This window comes from Sander vitreus, chromosome 14 (genome assembly GCF_031162955.1).
Source record: "Sander vitreus isolate 19-12246 chromosome 14, sanVit1, whole genome shotgun sequence".
In the NCBI taxonomy this organism is placed as follows: Eukaryota; Metazoa; Chordata; class Actinopteri; order Perciformes; family Percidae; genus Sander; species Sander vitreus.
Genome location: NC_135868.1, coordinates 26,906,735 through 26,925,547, shown reverse-complemented (window position 1 = coordinate 26,925,547; position 18,813 = coordinate 26,906,735). Strand labels below are relative to the sequence as shown.

At 42.9% G+C, this 18,813-nt stretch overlaps 1 protein-coding gene across 1 annotated transcript; it reads right to left on the bottom strand.

Moving 5' to 3' along the window:
* Window positions 1–992: 992 nt before the first annotated feature.
* sh3bp5lb (SH3-binding domain protein 5-like, b) lies at window positions 993–18,664 on the bottom strand. The gene is made up of 6 exons (XM_078267806.1): window positions 18,332–18,664; window positions 17,998–18,057; window positions 17,640–17,768; window positions 5,677–5,838; window positions 4,398–4,571; window positions 993–3,403 (listed from the first exon to the last, which is right to left on the bottom strand). Exons 1-6 carry the CDS (start codon window positions 18,605–18,607, stop codon window positions 2,801–2,803), a joined length of 1,404 nt encoding a protein of 467 aa, XP_078123932.1. The 5' UTR covers window positions 18,608–18,664; the 3' UTR covers window positions 993–2,800.
* Between the last annotated feature and the right edge of the window lie 149 nt (window positions 18,665–18,813).

Sequence of the window (18,813 nt, the reverse complement as noted above, 5' to 3'; positions counted from 1 at the left end):
GACCTGCAAACTCAAGTGAGATGAAAAAGTAGGGCGATATTGAAAAAATATCATGTTACAATTTTTTCAGGCAGGATCACGATCCATAATCTTATCATAATTCCTTTTCATGTTAGTATTTGGACCGTTATCAAGTTACTGATTTCAATATTTAAAACAATATAACCCTACAAGGTAACAGAACACCGGACCAAATTCCATTCTCAAATATAACACTTTAAAGCCTCTTTGGGTTCTGTGCACAGCATTGAGAACATTAATATAGCAGCAAACTGATATTTGCTCTATTAAGATATATAGCCAGTGCAGTAACAGTGTTCTGAGCAGAGAATGAATCACCCTCCCTCTGTGTGTGTTGTAATCTGAGCTTCTCCGTTCTTTGTTTTGGTCAATATTAACAAACTGGGAATGAAAACGGGTTGTTAAACTGTTGGCCCCTCTCTTTGTGTTCATGTATCGCTGGCTGGCCGATTGCCACTGTCGTGCCAAAAAGTGATCATCCGCCAAAAACTGGTTGCCATCCGTGGGAGCGTGCGCAGCTCGTTTAAGCTGTATCGCCCAGTTTATATATGTCGGCTCACTTGGAAAACTGCATGTTACTGGATGTATTGGCTCTTTACAAAGGCATTTCAACAGGTAAAAAGTACTGGGTGGGTTATAATCTGTCAGATATAAACCACAATTATTACATTAAGTCATTTATAGGCAGAAAAAACCTTTCAAACACATGGTAGGAGTGGCAATCACTTTTTGGCAAGTGCAAAAGTGCATTTTATGGGTTGTATTGCTCCTTTAAAAAGGTATTTTAACAGGTAAAAAGTACTAGGTGGTACAGATATATATCTCATGAATGAAATCAATTAATTTTGAGGCATAAATTACCTTTCATTGACACGGGTAGAAGTTGAAAAAATGAATTTCACTACAATGTGTAGTACGATTGTATGTGACGAAATTTAAAAAGGTCAATGTGTGGTTAAGCAGGCTCCTGCATTAAGGGGTGGCGGGTCTGGGATTCCTTATGGCAGAGCGTGGAGGGAGATGTCCCAGAAAAATCATCCATGTGGATAGCAACTTCGTTTATTAAAATTACCAAAAAGCCACTTTGTCATAGTTTACAGAGTGACTTGCTGGCTTAACTTGACCCACCACTACATACGCAGTCGTGTGCACACTGTTTTACTGTGTAATGAGGGATTATTAGCGACATTTCAGGTGAACTCACTTTTGACTGCCAATTAAGGTGGTTTATAGTCTGGGTAAACCCAGCCCGATCTGCCAGCGATTTGATTTCGCCCTGCAGCTCAGGCTGGAAACCTGTACATTTTTCTATTCTGCTTCCATTACAAATCTGCGGGGACCAATCAAAAACTGGCTTATCCACCTGCCGTGCTATTGGCGGGTTTAACACGATGACCATAGAGAAGCGACGGCAAGCAGCTTTTTGTTTACATTCAACATGACAGCCACCGAAGCACAGCAACCAGTTGATGCCGCTGTCGCTGCTACGTCACTCGGATAGTTGGTCTGATTGGTTGAAGGGCTATCCAATTGCGTACAGAGTCATTTGAACTATGCCCGTTGATCACGCCTCTTGTGCAGTAGAAAATAGACTCCCCAGACTAATGTTCAATCTTAAATGATAGTGATAGCCAGACTAGGTGGTTTAGGTAATCTGGATAAACTGTACAACCCATCTGACTGCTTGTGTTTCCGTGTTCCCAGATCTCAACAGTTACTTCAGTAAATCCAGTGTAGAAATGATGGCCAAAGCTACAATAAAAACTAAAGTGATAACAAACCGGAGAGACCCATTTGTCCATCCCTAAAGCAAAAACACAAGTGGTACCAACTTTTTTAAATTGTCTGTGGAGACATGAAATCAATGAAACGTGTTTGCATTCCTTCTAAACTGCCTGTTTGTACTTGTTTCATGCACTTTTGTTTACGTTTTAGCATGTGGAGCAGCAGAGTGGAGAGTGAGGGGAGGTCAGTGCTCTCTGCAGGACTGCTCTCTCATATTATTGCTATCACGTATAGATTCATTAGTGAGTGGCCCATGTACCTGCCAACGCTTCCTGCTATTCCTAACTGCAGTGTCCGGGCGGTGCTGTGTCACTATCAGCTTCTCCATTTCACATTTCAGTCAGGGTTCTTTGTCTCTCTGTTCCCTCATCATAAGCTCGCCATAATCCTTACGGTACGTGTCCACTGTGGCGTTTTTTGACGGCAGGGATCGCCCTGCTTCCCACCATTGGACTCGACCATTGATGGTCTCTCCACTCGCAGTTGTCAGTTTCTCTTTACTGACCACTGACACCAAAGAAAACAGGCTCAGCCTTCTACAACCTCGATGTCTGCACCTGACTGGACGAACGCTTCACTCGTGATTTCAAAAGAAACCAACATGACGGCTCGTTTGGAAACGTTTGCTTATTTTACGAAAATAGTTCACCGAATTGTGTTCCTGAAAACATGTTATGAGAAAAATAATCTGCAGCTGCTGAATCTGTCTTCATTTTAGATCGCCAACGGTCACTTTAAAAGATTTTCAGGAGTTTTTGAGAGGCGGCGAGCCGAGCTGGACGCCTCTGATTTACATAAAGTAGCCTGGATTCAACTTTATGCAAATATGGAGCGGGCAACTCAACGCTCAGCTTCTCAAAGTCGCCGTGATGCTCCCAGAATGCATTGCCCGGCTGCTTACAGAGACAATGAATGGGAAGTGTGGAAATGACGCTGCCAGTGGACACGCACCATTACTCCTCCTCTCTCCTCAGCTTGGTCCTCCGGCTGACTATCATAGACTAACACTTCTGTGGTGCTGCTTGTTGAAGCTCTCTTGCGTCTCCTTGGTAACCCCTCCCTTCTCCTGTGGGGGCCCCTCGGCCCTTGTTGCCCTGCTGCCTGGCCTCTCATTAGGCTTTCTGTCGCGCTCCCACTCCTCCGCCAGCGCGCTCCCAGCGTCGCTCAGGTCACCCAGGTGCTCCACCGAGTCACACTTCTCCAGGTCAGAGGCGATGGTCTGCAGGCTGATGACTGACATGCAGTCTGAGGCGGCGTGCTCCGCCTCCAGCCGCTCCCTCTGGCCCCAGCCGCTCTCCCTGTGCCTCTCCACCCACAGCCTGGTCTTCTCACCGTCCGCCCAGTTGCTCTCTATTCCGCCAAATCCCACACTGCTGCTCCCGATGGGAATCCCAGTGGCGGCTTGGACCTCAGCCTCAGCACCCACAGGGGAGCTCCGCCCCCCGCAGACTGCAGGACGACCCCTGCTGGCCCTGATTCGCCCCCTCTGTGCGTGGATCTGCTCGCTGATCTGCTCCAGGTTCCGCAGGGCCACAGAGTAACGTGTTTTCACTTTCGCCACCCGCTCCTCCAGCTGTACTACTCTAGCCTTATGTTCCTGAAAAAAAGTTAACAGGAAGTTAGCAAGCCTCACAGTGACACATTCAAATATCTCTGGACATTAGGGTTGGGCATCGAGAACTAGTTCCAAAATTCCAATTCCAAAGTAACCATTAAGAAATTATAATTTCGGTGCTGCTTTTGGTTCCTAAACAACTACATATTGACTCTCTTTCTGGACTGTGCAAAGCGCTACATTTTGTATTTGTTCAGCCATTATGGGAAGATTAATAAGAGCAAACCATACCTAGTCTTGCATTGGCAGATAGTGCAGATGCATTCTGGGATAGGAGAAAAAAAAACTCTCTGGGTTTCTTTAACCCAATCACAATGGTGTTGGGCAGCACTAAACTCCAGACGCAGCGACGGTGGCTCTGCTAAATAGTCTCAGGAAGGAACTTGTTTTGGTGGAACATTTGCACCCCGCAAAAGACAACACCACATACAATATTAAATGAAGTTCTCTGTTGACACAACACAGTAACGTGTATACATGGTTAAACCTCATTGGCTCTTACCAGTGTATCTTTTGTTTGTTAAGTAACCAGAATATACGTTTGTGCTACTTTGGTGTTTTGTGGCCATGGTTGACAGTGTTTAAGGATTATTTAGAGACTTTGTTTGTTCTCAATGATATTTCTGTGAGTAGATTTATAACCGTTTTCATATCACTATTAGCTAATAAGCTAATGCTAAGGCGCTAATGCTAATCTGTGAGTGTAGCATACTAATGCTACAGGCCAAGTGTGAGATTTTCAAAATTCAAACTGAAGTTCCTGAAGGTTGAATGATTTGACTAGCAGATTGTAATGCCTCGTTGCAGATGAAACTAGCCACAGGTGAAGCTCTGTTAAATCATGTGGCATATCATGCAGAGCCTGTGTCCCTGCTCACTCATGGTAAGAAAAGTGTCTGTCAGCATGAACACATGGTGTGTATTTGCTTATATTGGATTCTGCTGATCTGCTGATCGGATTTCTGCTGGTACAAACCTCCAGAATGTGATTGAACTGAGCCTTGAGTTCAAAGTAAGGTTTGGATTTGAGGATGACCTTCTTCAGGGCTTTCTGGAGGGTCTGGACTCGAGCTTCGGCATCCTGGCAGAGCTGTGTGACGCGCTGGTGCTCCTGCTCACTGCGCAGGCGCTCCTCCTCCGCCTCGTTCACCTGACCAGCACAGGAAATACGACTGAGACAAGAAAACTGCATGATCCCACAAATCACACATAACCTTCTGTGTCTCTATACCCCACCATGGATGTCACAGTTCAAACGACATGGACCACAGCCATCTTCCAACTCGACCTTCATTATTGGTTTTTATTTTTTGGGGCATTTTGGCCTTTAGTGACAGGACAGCTGTAGACAGGAAAGGGGGGAGAGAGGGGGTTATGACAGGAAGCAAAGGGCAGGTGGGAATTGAACCCTGGGCTGCTGCAGTAAGGACTGAACCTCTGTACATGGGGCACACGCTCTACCAGGTGAGCTACCAGGGCGCTCCACTCGGCCTTCATTTTGATTTTAACTACAGTTGTGATGCTATTGTGGTGACAAACTGGCGGTAGAAATATAAACACCTGGCAAAGTGTACTCCAAACCACCTCTGTGGTAGTAGAGACTGTAACAAAATATGGACGACGCGTCTCCACTTCCTCCCGCTGTACAAAGTGAAGCCAAAATCTCCTGGATTTGTGCGCTGCCATCTTGTAATTTTGGAGCGCTTAAATGTCCCAGGATATCAGCTGCAGTGACATTACTTCACACATGGAAACGTTTACAAGCAGCCTCTCTAATCATTAAAGTAAATGGTTAATGAAAACACTCACACATCATTCCAATACATAATTAAAAAAGCAACGTAGCCTACAGGGACTGTAGAGGGGCAGGGATCACTGAGAGGCAGCCTCTCTTTTGCGGAACGCCCTGATCACATTCACACAGTTCCACATTCATACCTGGAAGCTGCCCAGTACAACCACAGTTTATCACAGGATAAAGAGCCAATTCGTGCATCACTAAAAGATAGAGAGAGTGTGTGTGTGTGTGTGTGTGTGTGTGTGTGTGTGTGTGTGTGTGTGTGTGTGTGTGTGTGTGTGTGTGTGTGTGTGTGTTGGTTGTGTGTGTGTGTGTGTGTGTGTGTGTCTGTGTAGTGCAGTATAGGGTTTAAAGTCACCACCTATTGGAAAAGATGGGTTAATACAAAAAAATGAAAAGACATTTTCCTCCTTTTAGGTAGACCTGTGGATCAGAAGTTTTCCCAGGCTGTGTGTACCTTAGCGGTGGCGTGGTTAAGCATCTCCTGCCAGGTTGGGTCCATGGTGTTCCTGTCAGCCAGGAGGCCCTGCTCCGCCACATACACCATCTCTCTGGCAGCAGTGTGCATGGACACAGCCCTCTCATATCTGAGAGCGGCCTTCTGGGTCTCCTGTTGGGCCTGGGGGAGCAGACAGATAGCCCATCATATTATCAGCTGTAACAATAAAAAGGCTGCACTCATTTAAAGGCTGCAAACTATGTTTGCTGTTGGAAAGAATACCAAAAATCTAATATAATTCGAATAGTAAAAAAATCAATACTATTCGAATGCTGAAATCACTATTCGAATGTAATTTTTTTATAAGCGTTATAGCTAGCTGGAAGCTTCATGGAGACAGCTAAAGTTCATGTTAGCAGTCCTACAGTTGTCAGAGTTAGCTTTGACTTCATATATTACCTTCTAATAGCTGTATTCTCTGTAACGTGACATTACAGAGTTCTCTATTGATTTGCGTTTGTCGTTGTGTGCTCGTGGTGGGAAATTAATGTAAACAAAGTTGCGTGCAATGCGCCATGACGTAGGTCCCCTTTAAGGTCAGGCTAATGTTAGAAGTCCCTCTATTGGACAAACCGTGTAACAACAACTACATGCTTATAATGGCATTGACAATAAATAAGTATCTCTGGTCTGATCTACGAGGAGACCCGCGGTGCAGGTGCGGAGAACTATAGTACATTTCTGGTGTTCCTGGAGAACTCACCTAACACCGGGCCACCAATGGATACACACACTTCATCTAGAGAGAGACTTCCTGTTCTGAGTAACAGGCTATTGCTTACATTTTTTAATAAATCAATCATCACTTAAAAGCAGCTCAAGATCCAAAAAAGGAAACAAAGCTCCTTGAGCAGAAATGGGCAAAGAAAAGGGTCTTTAGAATGGCAGGTTGAGTTTCAAAGCTCTTCCAGATGGTTCTCTCCTCAAGACTAAAGTTATCTGCATGTACTGTCCATGTGAACTGAGTTACCCCCCCGGAGTACCGCCAGTCTCCAACACCACACACCAAATGTGTAAGTTAACTATTAGCAATCATGCGATTAATCACAATTAAATATTTGAATCGAATGACAGCCCTAAGAAAAATATCAACATTTTAAAGACATAATTTGCTTCAAATTAGAGAAGCTCAGGTATGTATGTGCTTTGTGGATCCCCTGTAAATAAAAAAGTCTTTCTGCAAAATGCTATTACTCAGTTTAGAACTTTGTCCATAAAACATAGACCATAATAACCATTATATGTACAGTACACAGTGAGCACATCACACTGTAAAGCTGCACACTGTTTGATGGTCCAATCACTTCAGAACTACTATGGCCATGCCAAGACCCGCCCTATGAAGCAGCTCGATTGGTTGGGGTTAGGCATTAGGATAGCCGATTGGTCAGGGGATAGGACCTGTACAAATCAGGTTACATTACCATGCGTAAGCATGGACGCCTGGCCAATAGTAGCTATTGAAGGGCGGGTCTTGGCGTGGCCATAGTGGGAAAGAAATATTCGCTCCCTGTGTACATGAGCAGGGATAAATGGGGAGAATGACGGTAATAACTCTACCTCCGGTACAGTAGGTGGCGCTAATCCAACGCACAACTGGCTTTTTCTTCTGGTTGACCTATGTTGAAATTACATCGGCCAGGCGGCTACTTAATAAGTTAAATGTAACAACTTAATGTTTCATTCACATAGTCTTATCACAGCGTAGGAAAGAACAGTGCTCTCGCCAGATGACTGACAACTATTTCTAGTTAAAAAACCACTCCAGGGAGTGGGGAGGGGTAGTTGTAGCATGGGCATACGCTTAACCCAATCTTACCCCAGTTAAGGTGTATACATGGAGAAATACCCCGGTTACTGAAGGAGTTCTCTAGGTCTGTTAACCGGGTTATGAGAACTGTTTTGAGAAATCAGGGACATTTCAATGAGGGGGAATTAAACCACATCCATTCAGATAGATACTTTGTAAAGTAAAACATTTCAATGCTGTAAATTCAGGGGTATTTAATTACAACATAAAGCAGTGTTTCCTCTATGTTGATTTTGCCGTGGCGGCCCACCACAGCAAAATGTCTGCCGCCACGGTATCATAAATAGGGCAGACGCACAACAGGGTTTCCACTATGTACATGTAGGGCGCACCGCCGCTCCTACAGCTGTTTATGAAAAGTCATAAAGTCGTAATTAGATAGATAGATTTTTATTGATCCCAAAAAACTGGGAAATTTCAGTGTTGCAGCAGCAAAATATCAGACACACAGCACATATACAGAATATATATGAAATAATAGGATACAATATACATGAGATAATAATAGAATAGAATATAAGAACAAATAATTTAAAATTAAAAACAAGTTGGGAATAAAAATGTACAACTGTTTAACTAGTATTGATAAATTACACGACTCTGCAGAGCCGTGTGCTCTACTGAACTCAAACTGTCATCCGCTCTCTCTCCCCTTTAGGGTGAGCAACTGGAACAGTGACAGGACGTCATCACTCGTGAAGTCATGGCAACCAAATAAACAACAGGGCGAGTACACTTGTCACTCAATCTTAGACAAAGTGACAAACAGCGACGAAAGCCGCAACATGAAATCTGCACTCACGCGGGTCCCGTGAAATATGACAGCTACAGTTTATTGTAAAATAGCGTTGTGGACACTGAATTTGATGAATTTACTGTTTATCAGACACCAGATAAGACAAGAAGCTAACGTTAGTGAGCGCTGCGGTCCCTCTGCCTTTGACTCCCCGCTGCAGGAGACGCTGTATTCCTCTGACACGCTGTATTAACGTTACTGTTTTAAAACCGTTTTCCAGGTTAGTGGGGGTGCATACCGCTCAAAACCAACATGAAAAACATAGCTAGTAATGTTCACTCAGCGTTTTGTTTTGTTGTTAAACTGTGTGTAAAATGAGCGGTGATGTTAAATCACCAGTTTCAGGTAACGGCACCCTACGGTACCGTCTATTTGCTGGATGGTTTTAAAGCGCCCATATTATGCTCATTTTCAGGTTAATAATTGTATTTTAAGGTTGTACCAGAATAGGTTTACATGGTTTAATTTTCAAAAAACACCATATTTTTGTTGTACTGCACCGCTCTCTCTCACTGTTGCAGAGCCTATTTTCACCTGGTCTCTGTTTTAGCTACAGAGTGAGACCTCTTTTCTTCTTCTTCTTCTGTACTATCTTTGATTGCACTCGCACATGCAGTAGCTCAGATGTAGATCATGTCAGCTAGCTAGCTCCATAGACAGTAAAAGAAAGGCTTCTAAATGAGGGCGCACATGTAAGTAGTTCTTTTGTAGATTATGGTGAACTTGTGTCTGTTGTAGCAGTGCTTTGCTATTGAGAACGAGGTAGCATGCTAGCGTTAGCGTTAGCATGCTAACGCTACGAGCTAACGGTTACGGTTAGCCAGCTCATTTCGGCTTGTGACGTCACAAACCGTGCCGATTTTGAACAGCTCACCCGGAGACTGAAGGCAGGACACATTCAGAAACCGTATCTCACTCAAAACAGCATGGATGGATGTTTTTCAAAGTTGGTATGCGTGTGGAAGCACCAAAGACACAAAAGAACACCCCAAATCCCAGAAAAAGTGTTTTTTTCATAATATGGGCACTTAAAGGTAACAGTCAGTAGCTACATTAGCAGACAAGCCTGTTGACAGCGACGTTATTGTTCATATTTTGGGACAATGTTTCTGACCGTAGTAGTGGTCATAGTGACTGAAAGTGTGATGTGAGATGCTAAAAAGAAACTATACGTTCTTTTCAGGTAACGTTACTTTTTGACGTTCAACACCCCTCCCCCCCACGCCTCTGCTGAAAAACATTGTAGCGGAAACACTGTAAAGTATTGAGTAGTGGTTAATTTTCACGGTTTAGTATTCAATTGCTTGTATTTATCAGCATAACCTCTGAGTGTATTGAATTGAGATACATTTTATTGCCAACAAATTCAACTTTTTTTATTTGTAAGACAAAGTCGTGTTATTTCTTCTTTCAAAAGTTACCTAATCTCACTGAAAAAGGCTGTTAGTTATCATATTTGTATGTACTTTAGGCCGTATTTTAAAATAATAATGTCACTGGGGTTCATCCTGAATAAATCATTCCAGACACGCAGCTCAGTGAGCTCTGTCAAAGCCTGGAGGGAGGGGCATCTGTGTTAATTTGGGGAAATCTAATTGTTAAAGTCAAGGTTGTTTTAATCACATGGGAAGGTCTGGTGGACATCTCTGCATGAGAACGCAGCAGGAAGGCCCGCCGGGAGGAAGAAGGTTTCAAAGAATGTACGGCCGCTGCTGAGAGATGAATGACTGCATCACTGTTGGTGATAATGCTTTTTATCGTATGGAGTCTTTGCATGAACGGCCTGTCAAACATGTTGTGGTTTAACCATCAGAGAACGGAGCTTCAGAGAACATCGTTCTCACATCATCCTGTTTAATCCATCTCAAATAAAAACCAGAACAGCTAGAACATTCATTCTTTTTACAGCAGAAAGCTAAGGCTTCCGTCTTTCGTGTCATCACGTTGTACGCTCGTGATGATGTTATCACGTTCTGTGACCAAACCGCGTGACCTCAGTCTACTGCAGATAAAACAAAACGCCTTCACACTCTCAAAAACTAAAACATGTACTATGTTCAACTGTTCAAATAACTTCTGGAGTGTTCAGAAATATTCTGTTCATGTTTCTACATTTAGAAATATTTTGGATCAATATGTTTTGTGTGTTTATTTAGTAAAATCTGATAAAAACTTTTTTTTTATTCTTTTTTATTTATCACACAATTTCAATACTTTTATTAACTATTATGTTTTATTGACTTACATAACCTTTTAGCTAAGGTTGTACTGATTTTAGGAATATAAAGCATTTGAAGATACTCCAAGAAATGACATCACAATAAGCAAAAATAGCAATGTAGGGACTGTCGGACCATTATATTGCACAGACACCACTGATATGATTATAATTAAAAATGACAGTGAAAATAAGGTTCAGATTAATAATCAATTATTTGCTTTATTGCTTCCAATTAGACTTCTGCCCTTTGTCTGTGCAATTTTCATTAGTTCAATTCCAGTTTGGAATGAGTGCTCAGCATGTTGATGAACAGACTGCCACACAGGCCCCACTCCTTCAAGGGTTAAACCTCTTCCCTAATCAATTAGGTCTCATTACGGCCAAATTATCCAATATAAGTATCATCATTTTGAACACCACAGGAATGGCGCTAACACACAAGCTGCAGGTAGCAAGTTACACCGCCCCTCTGAACTGACTCTGTTTCAGCGAATAACGTTATCTCACATCACGTTCACTGTTCAGGTCTCTACTTCAGGCTGCGGCCAACAGTACACATCGTGTCTAATTTGTTCGTGAAAATCTTTATATTTTTTTGGTAGCTAGCTAGCTTGTCTTGATTAAACATACTGTCAAATTATATTTACTGATTGCCAACTGTACACAATGTCAAAGAATTTCTAATAAGGGAAGAAGTTCCACTCTCTCGATACTTCCGGCTTCTGAACTGGTTGCAGTTCCACTCTGGTTCCACTATAGGGCACACAGGTGAGTGCAGAATGAATGGTGGTCTATGGAGCTATACCCCTCAAAATCCATTTTGCCAGAGATACTGCTTTACGGCAAGCTCTGAGTCACATCGACATCGACAACACAGCTGACAGGTTAGGCTCTCCCTGTCAATACACGTGCTAGAAAGAGGTTTGCTAATGTTTTAAAGACCACGCCGCTATATTCACTCTGACATTCTGGTTCTGCTTCAGATGCCGTCATGCGGGATATCTGGTTGTAATCAGTCCTTCACTGACCAATCAGCATTCATTAGCGGAATGCTAGTGTGTTATGGGCAACAACGACTCAACCTGTAAGAAATCGAAAGGACACAAGTACTCGTTCATTCAACTTTCGACCTATAATCCAAGTTGAACTTGTAAAAACTACAATCAAATCTGAGATTTCTCAACGAAAATCAGGCGAAAGAGACACATTTAGCTGTCTAGCTCCATAGAGTCCCATTCATTTTGCACTCGCCTGCGATCACCCCCAGTGGAACTCTGGTGGAACTGCAACCAAATTTGGTACAATGGGGCTAAATAGGGAATAGGGCTTTGACAATATTATTGACTTTGAATCTTGCTAGCATAGCGTTAGTTTTCTGACTTGTAGCTGTCTGAGCTGAAGGGTTCTCTGATCTGAGCGGACTATAAATATCTCCCGTTGCCAAGGGTGGCAAGTCATATCTAAGGTCCGTTCTGTTGCATAAGAACCTTATGGAATGGGAATGATTGTTCCAGGTATTAGTCAAGGATGGTGGAATTTCCAGCTTACGAACTCATGCTATGTAATTCAGTCCCTCCAGGATTTGCAGCCTTTTTTTTAGATTGTTTTGGCCCAAAATGCCTGATTTCGCGAGAGCTTTTGTAAAAAATTGCGATAAAAGTTGTGATGTCTTTTGTATTTTTGTTGCAATGAAGTTGCGAGAGACAGTGAAAGTTGTAAAAAAAAAGTTGTTTACATTTTTTTTGTACAGGAAATTTGTTTTTGGGGAGAATAAAACTACTCTGGGCTGAATTTTCCTAGTAACCTTACTAAAAAGGCTCAGGATGCTGCAAATGTTGGTATAATATGAAAATGGCTGGTGGATTTAAGACAAAAAATAATAATTTATTGAATGAATCAAATTTGAACATATGTGTCAATGGCTTGTTGATCATTAGCCTACATTGTTAGTTAATTTCCTATCCTGGCCTGGGACACACATTTATACGGTTTGATAAAGTACTTCTTGGACTTTAACTTATCATTGCACTTACAATAACGAGCGTAGCTGTCCTCAATTTAGGTCATCCTGTATGTCTCATCTTCGGTTTTTCCTGCATCCACCATGTGTGTTTGTGGTGTGTTCACGTCAGTCGCAGCGGGAACTGAGCAGCAGCCCCGCCCGCTGACGCAAAGTCTGGCACGTGGGACTGCTGGGATTGGCTGAAGTCGCGGGAAACTCCGGTTATTGGTCAAATTTGCGGAAAAGTTGCGGCGATTGGTCAAAATTGCGAGTCGCACCAAATTCACGGTGATTGGTTGAATTTGCGTGAATTGTTGCGATCGCGACATCGCAAAATCCTGGAGGGACTGACTAACCACTGCATCATCATTGCTAGTTGCAGACGGGGGTGTCCTGAACAAACCTGCCATTTTTAAATAGTTTAGCCAGCGGTGTTTTTTTTACTGCCTCCAGCTTCTTTTGAAACAAAACAACAGAAACAAACAAAAAACCCATGTGGGTGTAGCGTGGTCCTCCACACCCAACTCTGGGCAAGAAACGCCCGCCTCCGTGGCTGTAGTGAAGGTGAATTCACTCACTCCGTGGATCGCCCCCCAGGGCGGCCGGGCAGACAAGCGAGTCTGGGTTGCCTTCAGCATGTAGCTCGTGTCGCGTTGCTTCACGCTCCCAAGGCCGCTGGACCGCAAATGCGACGCAGTCAGCCGCTCCGGATCTCGTTCTGTAATTTCCCACATCTCTGGCTCTGCCCCGATGTGTTGCGGCGAGACCTTGATTTCCGTTAACACGCTCTTCACTGCGTTGTAGATCACTGATTCAAGCATACTTTGTTGCTTTTCCAAAACCCGAGAGATTAGGTCCTCCATGTTGGCAAACCTTATACATAAAAATGTTGCATTTCAGGCAGAGGAGGTGATCGCTGATAGTAATGGGAGATTTATTATTGTAACTGGGCAGTTATTCTCCCTCCCTGTCATTCTTGTCAATATCTATGCCCCAAATTTTGATGATCACATTTTCTTTAAGAGACTATTTTCTTCTATACCTGACCATAATACATACAATCTGATAATAGGAGGTGACTTTAATTGCGTACTCAACACCACATTGGATAGATCCTCAAATACACCTCAGTCTCTTCGTTAATCTGCCAAAATTATCAATGAATTCTGTGCACAGACTGGTCTTTCAGACGTCTGGAGATTTAAATATCCTAACAAAAAGGCTTCTCTTTTTTCTCCAGGGTCCATCATACTTACACCCGTATCAATTATTTTCTTTTAGATAAAATATTATTGGGAAATATAGAGTCATGCCAATATCACACTATTTCTGTCTCACACCATGGTGCACTCTCCTTCCAAATGGCATTACCTAATTGTTTCAAACCATCACACCATTGGAGACTTAATCCACTCCTACTATCTGATGAGGAATTTATTAATTTCATCTCATCTCAGATTCTGTATTTTTTAGAAACCAATGTCGCCCCAGAGATTTCTCATTCGATCTTATGGGAGACACTTAAAGCTTTTCTCAGAGGACAAATAATTGGATATTCCTCCAGAATGCAAAAAAATAAGAATGGCCAAACTTGGCAACGTCTCTCAAGCTTTGGTTAGTATTGATGAACGTTACTCGTCACTCCATCTCTTTATAAAGAAAGACTACGCTTACAAGCGGAATATGACTCACTCACCACAGACAAGGCTACATATCTACTCACAAGGGCCCGATATAATACTTATGAATCAGATGACAAGGCCGGCAAACTTTTAGCCCAACAAACCCGTCAAACTGCCTCCTCTCGCCTTATACCTAAGGTTTATAATAAAAATGACGAAATTGTGACCGATCTCCTGGAGATTAATAGCGCCTTTAAACAATATTACAGTGACCTCTGAATGCGATGAAAACTTTCCACAAATAAGCAGCTTCTTTAATGATCTTGCATTTCCCTCGATCCCATCTGAACACAGTTCTTTATTAGGGGGAAATATTTCTTCTGCAGAGATCTTAGATGCTATTAAATCCCTAAAAAGCAATAATACGCCTGGACCAGATGGCTTCACCTCTGACTTTTATAACAAATTTGCACCTGAACTTTCTCTACTGCTTCAAGCCATTTTCAATGAATCATTGTCATCTAGACAGTTTCCACCAACTCTACGCCAAGCTGCCATAACACTAATTCCAAAAAAAGGTAAAGATCCCCTCCAATGTGCTTCATATCATCCCATCTCCTTACTAAATGGTGATTATAAGATTCTGTCTAAAATTTTAGCTGGCCGAATGGAGAAGGTCTTGCCTCAGATAATATCTACTGATCAAACTGGTTTCATTTTAAACAGACGTTCTAGCTCGAACTTAAGAAGACTCCTGAACATTGTGTATTCCCCTTCAGCATCTGTTCCTGAAATGGTGATCTCACTCGATGCTGAAAAAGCATTTGACCGAGTTGAGTGGCGCTATCTTTTCTCAGTGCTGAAACAATTTGGATTTGACAATACGTTTATATCTTGGGTTCAACTTCTGTATGCTCAACCTCTGGCTGCGGTGGTTACCAATGGACAGCAGTCTGAATACTTTTCCCTTGGTAGAGGTACCCATCAGGGTTGCCCCCTATCCCCTCTCCTCTTCACTATAGCCATAGAGCCACTAGCCATCGCGCTGAGACAATCTGCAGAGTTTTCAGGCATAGTGCGAGGTGGGCTTACGCATAAATTATCTCTCTATGCCGATGACTTACTCCTGTATACATCTATCCCTATGAACTCTGTTCCTTATATTGTTAATATTTTAAATCAGTTTGGGAAACTATCTGGTTACAAAATTAATCTCCAGAAAAGTGAGATGTTTCCCCTCAATCAGGCTGCAACCCAAATTCCCCCAACTACTTTTCCATTCAAAATAGTTAAAAAAGGATTTAAATATCTTGGGGTGGAGATCACGCCCACCTTTTCATCACTGTTTGTTAAAAACTTTGGGGCTCTTTTTGATAAATGTAAACAAGATATGGGGAGATGGTCGAATCTACCACTATCCATAATTGGTCGTGTTAACCTCATTAAAATGATTGTATTACCAAAATGTCTTTATTTTTTCCAAAATATTCCCATTTTAATAAGGAAAAAGTTTTTCAAAACTTTAGACCAGAGCATAACATCATTCATTTGGAATGGTAAATCACACAGGATCAAAAGGCAATCTCATGAAAGACCCAAAGGGCTTGCAGGCTTAGCACTACCCAACTTTATTTATTATTACTGGGCATGTAATATTCAGAAAATGTTGTTTTGGACAGAAAAATAGATAGGAGGAGCCCTGGGTAGACCTGGAGTGCACACGCAGCCCGGTCCACCTAGTTCTAGTACTGTGTGCCCCTTTTCCTCCTGCTCCACTAAGCAAATTCTCCTCAAATCCCATTGTTCTTAATTCAATCAGAATTTGGTCACAATTTAAAAGACATTTTAACTTATCAACAATGTCAACACATTCTCCTATCATGAACAATTATAATTTCCCACCCTCTACCCTTTGGGATATGGCTAGTGCAAGGCATTACATCTATTTCCAATCTCTTTATTGAGGGCAGCTTTGGATCATTTGCACAACTCTCTGAGAAGTTCGACCTGCCAAAATCTCATTTCTTTAGATATGTCCAAGTAAGACATTTTGTACAGAAAAACATTGCCTCCTTCCCATACTTTCCAACAGATAATACAATAGACAATTTTCTCTCTTTATCTCTGCATAGGAAAGGCTTAATTTCAATTCTTTATAATGATATCTGCAACATTTCTCCCCTTTCGCTGCAAGGAATAAGACAGCTCTGGGAGGATGACTTTGGGGAAGCAATGAGAGAGGATCAATGGGAAGCAGCACTTGGCCTAGTACACACCTCCTCTCCTTGTGCCAGACACAGCCTAATTCAACTTAAAGTCCTCCTTAGAGTACACTGGACCAGGGCTAAACTGGCCAAGATTTTCCCTAGCGCTGATCCTGCTTGTCCCCGCTGTAAAAGGCAGCCAGCTGACCACATACATATGTTCTGGTCTTGCCCTTACCTCAAGACATTTTGGGCAGACATATTTCAGGCCTACTCCAAAATGTTTGGTATAGACATCCCTCCAAACCCATATTTGGCTTTACACGAGAAACTAAATCTCTTAAAGGCAGGGCTTATGCTGTTATAGCATTCACCTCTTTGCTTGCTAGACGTCAGATATTACTCCTGTATATCCTCCTACATATTTCTGTAATCTTAGGTACTGCAAAGTGCCACTGTTTACATGTCCGCAGGCTCTTCCATCACATGTGACAAATCTGTTCTCAATACATATCAAATGAAGGGGTCCCAGATCTGCTGAAAATTATGTTGTTGATGTTTTATTGTATATGTAATTTTCTCCAAGGGGTTGTTATGCCATTTTAATATTTTTCAAATATTTTAAAAAAGAAGTTCATGTTTCAAGTTAAAGTACATGGAATCTTAGAAAATCCTTTTTTTTAACCGTGGTATCAAAATCGGCATCGAGAATCGTGTTATTTTACTGGTATTGGCACCGTGACACCCCTATTTCATACTGCATCTCTGTGTGGTTTGCTGCGTGTTCCGCTGCAAAAAAAAAGGCTCTGCAAAGAATTATTAAGATTGCAGAAACAATCATTGGTTGCCCACTCCCCTCCCAGGCAAATATTGCACTCAACCTCCCTCTCTCAAGAGCCAAGAACATCATCAAGGACAATACTCATCCTGGCCACCACCTGTTTCAATTGTTACCCTCTGGTAGGCATTATAGGTCTATACAATCCAGCACCACCAGATTTAAAAATAGCTTCTTCCCAAATGCAACAGTTTCCCTAAACAAATGTAGTTAGACAAACCTCCTGCACTCCGATACTTGCACTTATCTGATCATTGCTCTTTTACTGTTTTTATTCTGTTTTATATGTCCTGTAAGGATTATTTATTGTATTTATTGTATGCACCCAGTGGAGTAGCGCTCCTAATTTCGCTGTATTGTAAAATACAATGACAATAAAGGCATTCAAATTCAAATTTATTGCACTCATGTGCAGCTTCAAAACGCACCTCTTTGGCAAGTCTGCGGGCTTCATAGTAGGGCCTTGCTTTCTCAATGCAGGTGCCAAGCTGGGAGCCCTGAGCGTTGAGCTTCCTGGCAGAATCAGTAAGGATCCTCCTGTAGCTGGACCGGGCATCCTGCGCACGCACGCACGCACGCACGCGCACACACACACACACACACACACACACACACACACACACACACACACACACACACAGGACAGAACATCCAGTGAGCCATGCTCTGACACTGTGGAAGCTGAGGCTGTGATAGCAGATCTACAGGTGAACAGGCAGCCAGAGAGACTGGCACGCACGCACGCACGCACGCGCACACACACACACACACACACAACGCTCTCACATCCAGCTGCAGCTCCAGCTGGTTGATCTCATCACTGGCCTGGTTCAGATGCTCCAGCTCCTCCTGCAAACACATGACAAACATGGTATACATTAAAAGCATAATACGGACAGAAAGGCTGGAAAAATGCTGGAAATAAAGCAATGTTTTCAGTGGGGGGACATTAGCAGTCCAGAGATGCAGCCTTGAGGCTGCCCATCCCATGTACCAGTCTGTGATAGGAGCAGTGTATGCTCATGCTTACTACGCTTCGCTCAGTAAATATGCCCTATGTACAAATGTAGCCTACTAATGATTATTGGATGATTTTTTATTTGACTACGTCTGTAATAACGATAATTGTATAACATTCCTGAATCCTTGGGTCCAATTCCTCCTCGTGTTTGCCGGCTTCTTCTTCTCCTCCGGTTTGAATCCGTTTCCCCGGTTCATCCTCCTCACATTGCGCTGTAAGCTCCTCCGCGGTGTCTGCGTCCGCTCCTCTTCGCCTCGACATCACGGTGCTCGCTTCGCCGCCTTTCGCCTCTTCCCCCGGGGTCTCCTCCCGAAAACCGCTCGGTCTAGACAACCCCGCGCCGTTGGTGATTTCACTCGATGTCCCTGGTTCCATTTACGGCCTGTCGTTCGGCTGCCGTGTTGCAGCCACACGCCCCCCGGCAAAATACGTTGTCCCCGTCAACGCCGCAACAAACTTGCTATTGGAACACTAATATTACTTAAATTGTTAAAATGTCCCGCCGTGCCTGCAATACAAACACTGTGTGGCTAATGCTAGCCACTCTACGTAGCCAGGCTGCTTTAGTCATTTAGGCTGCA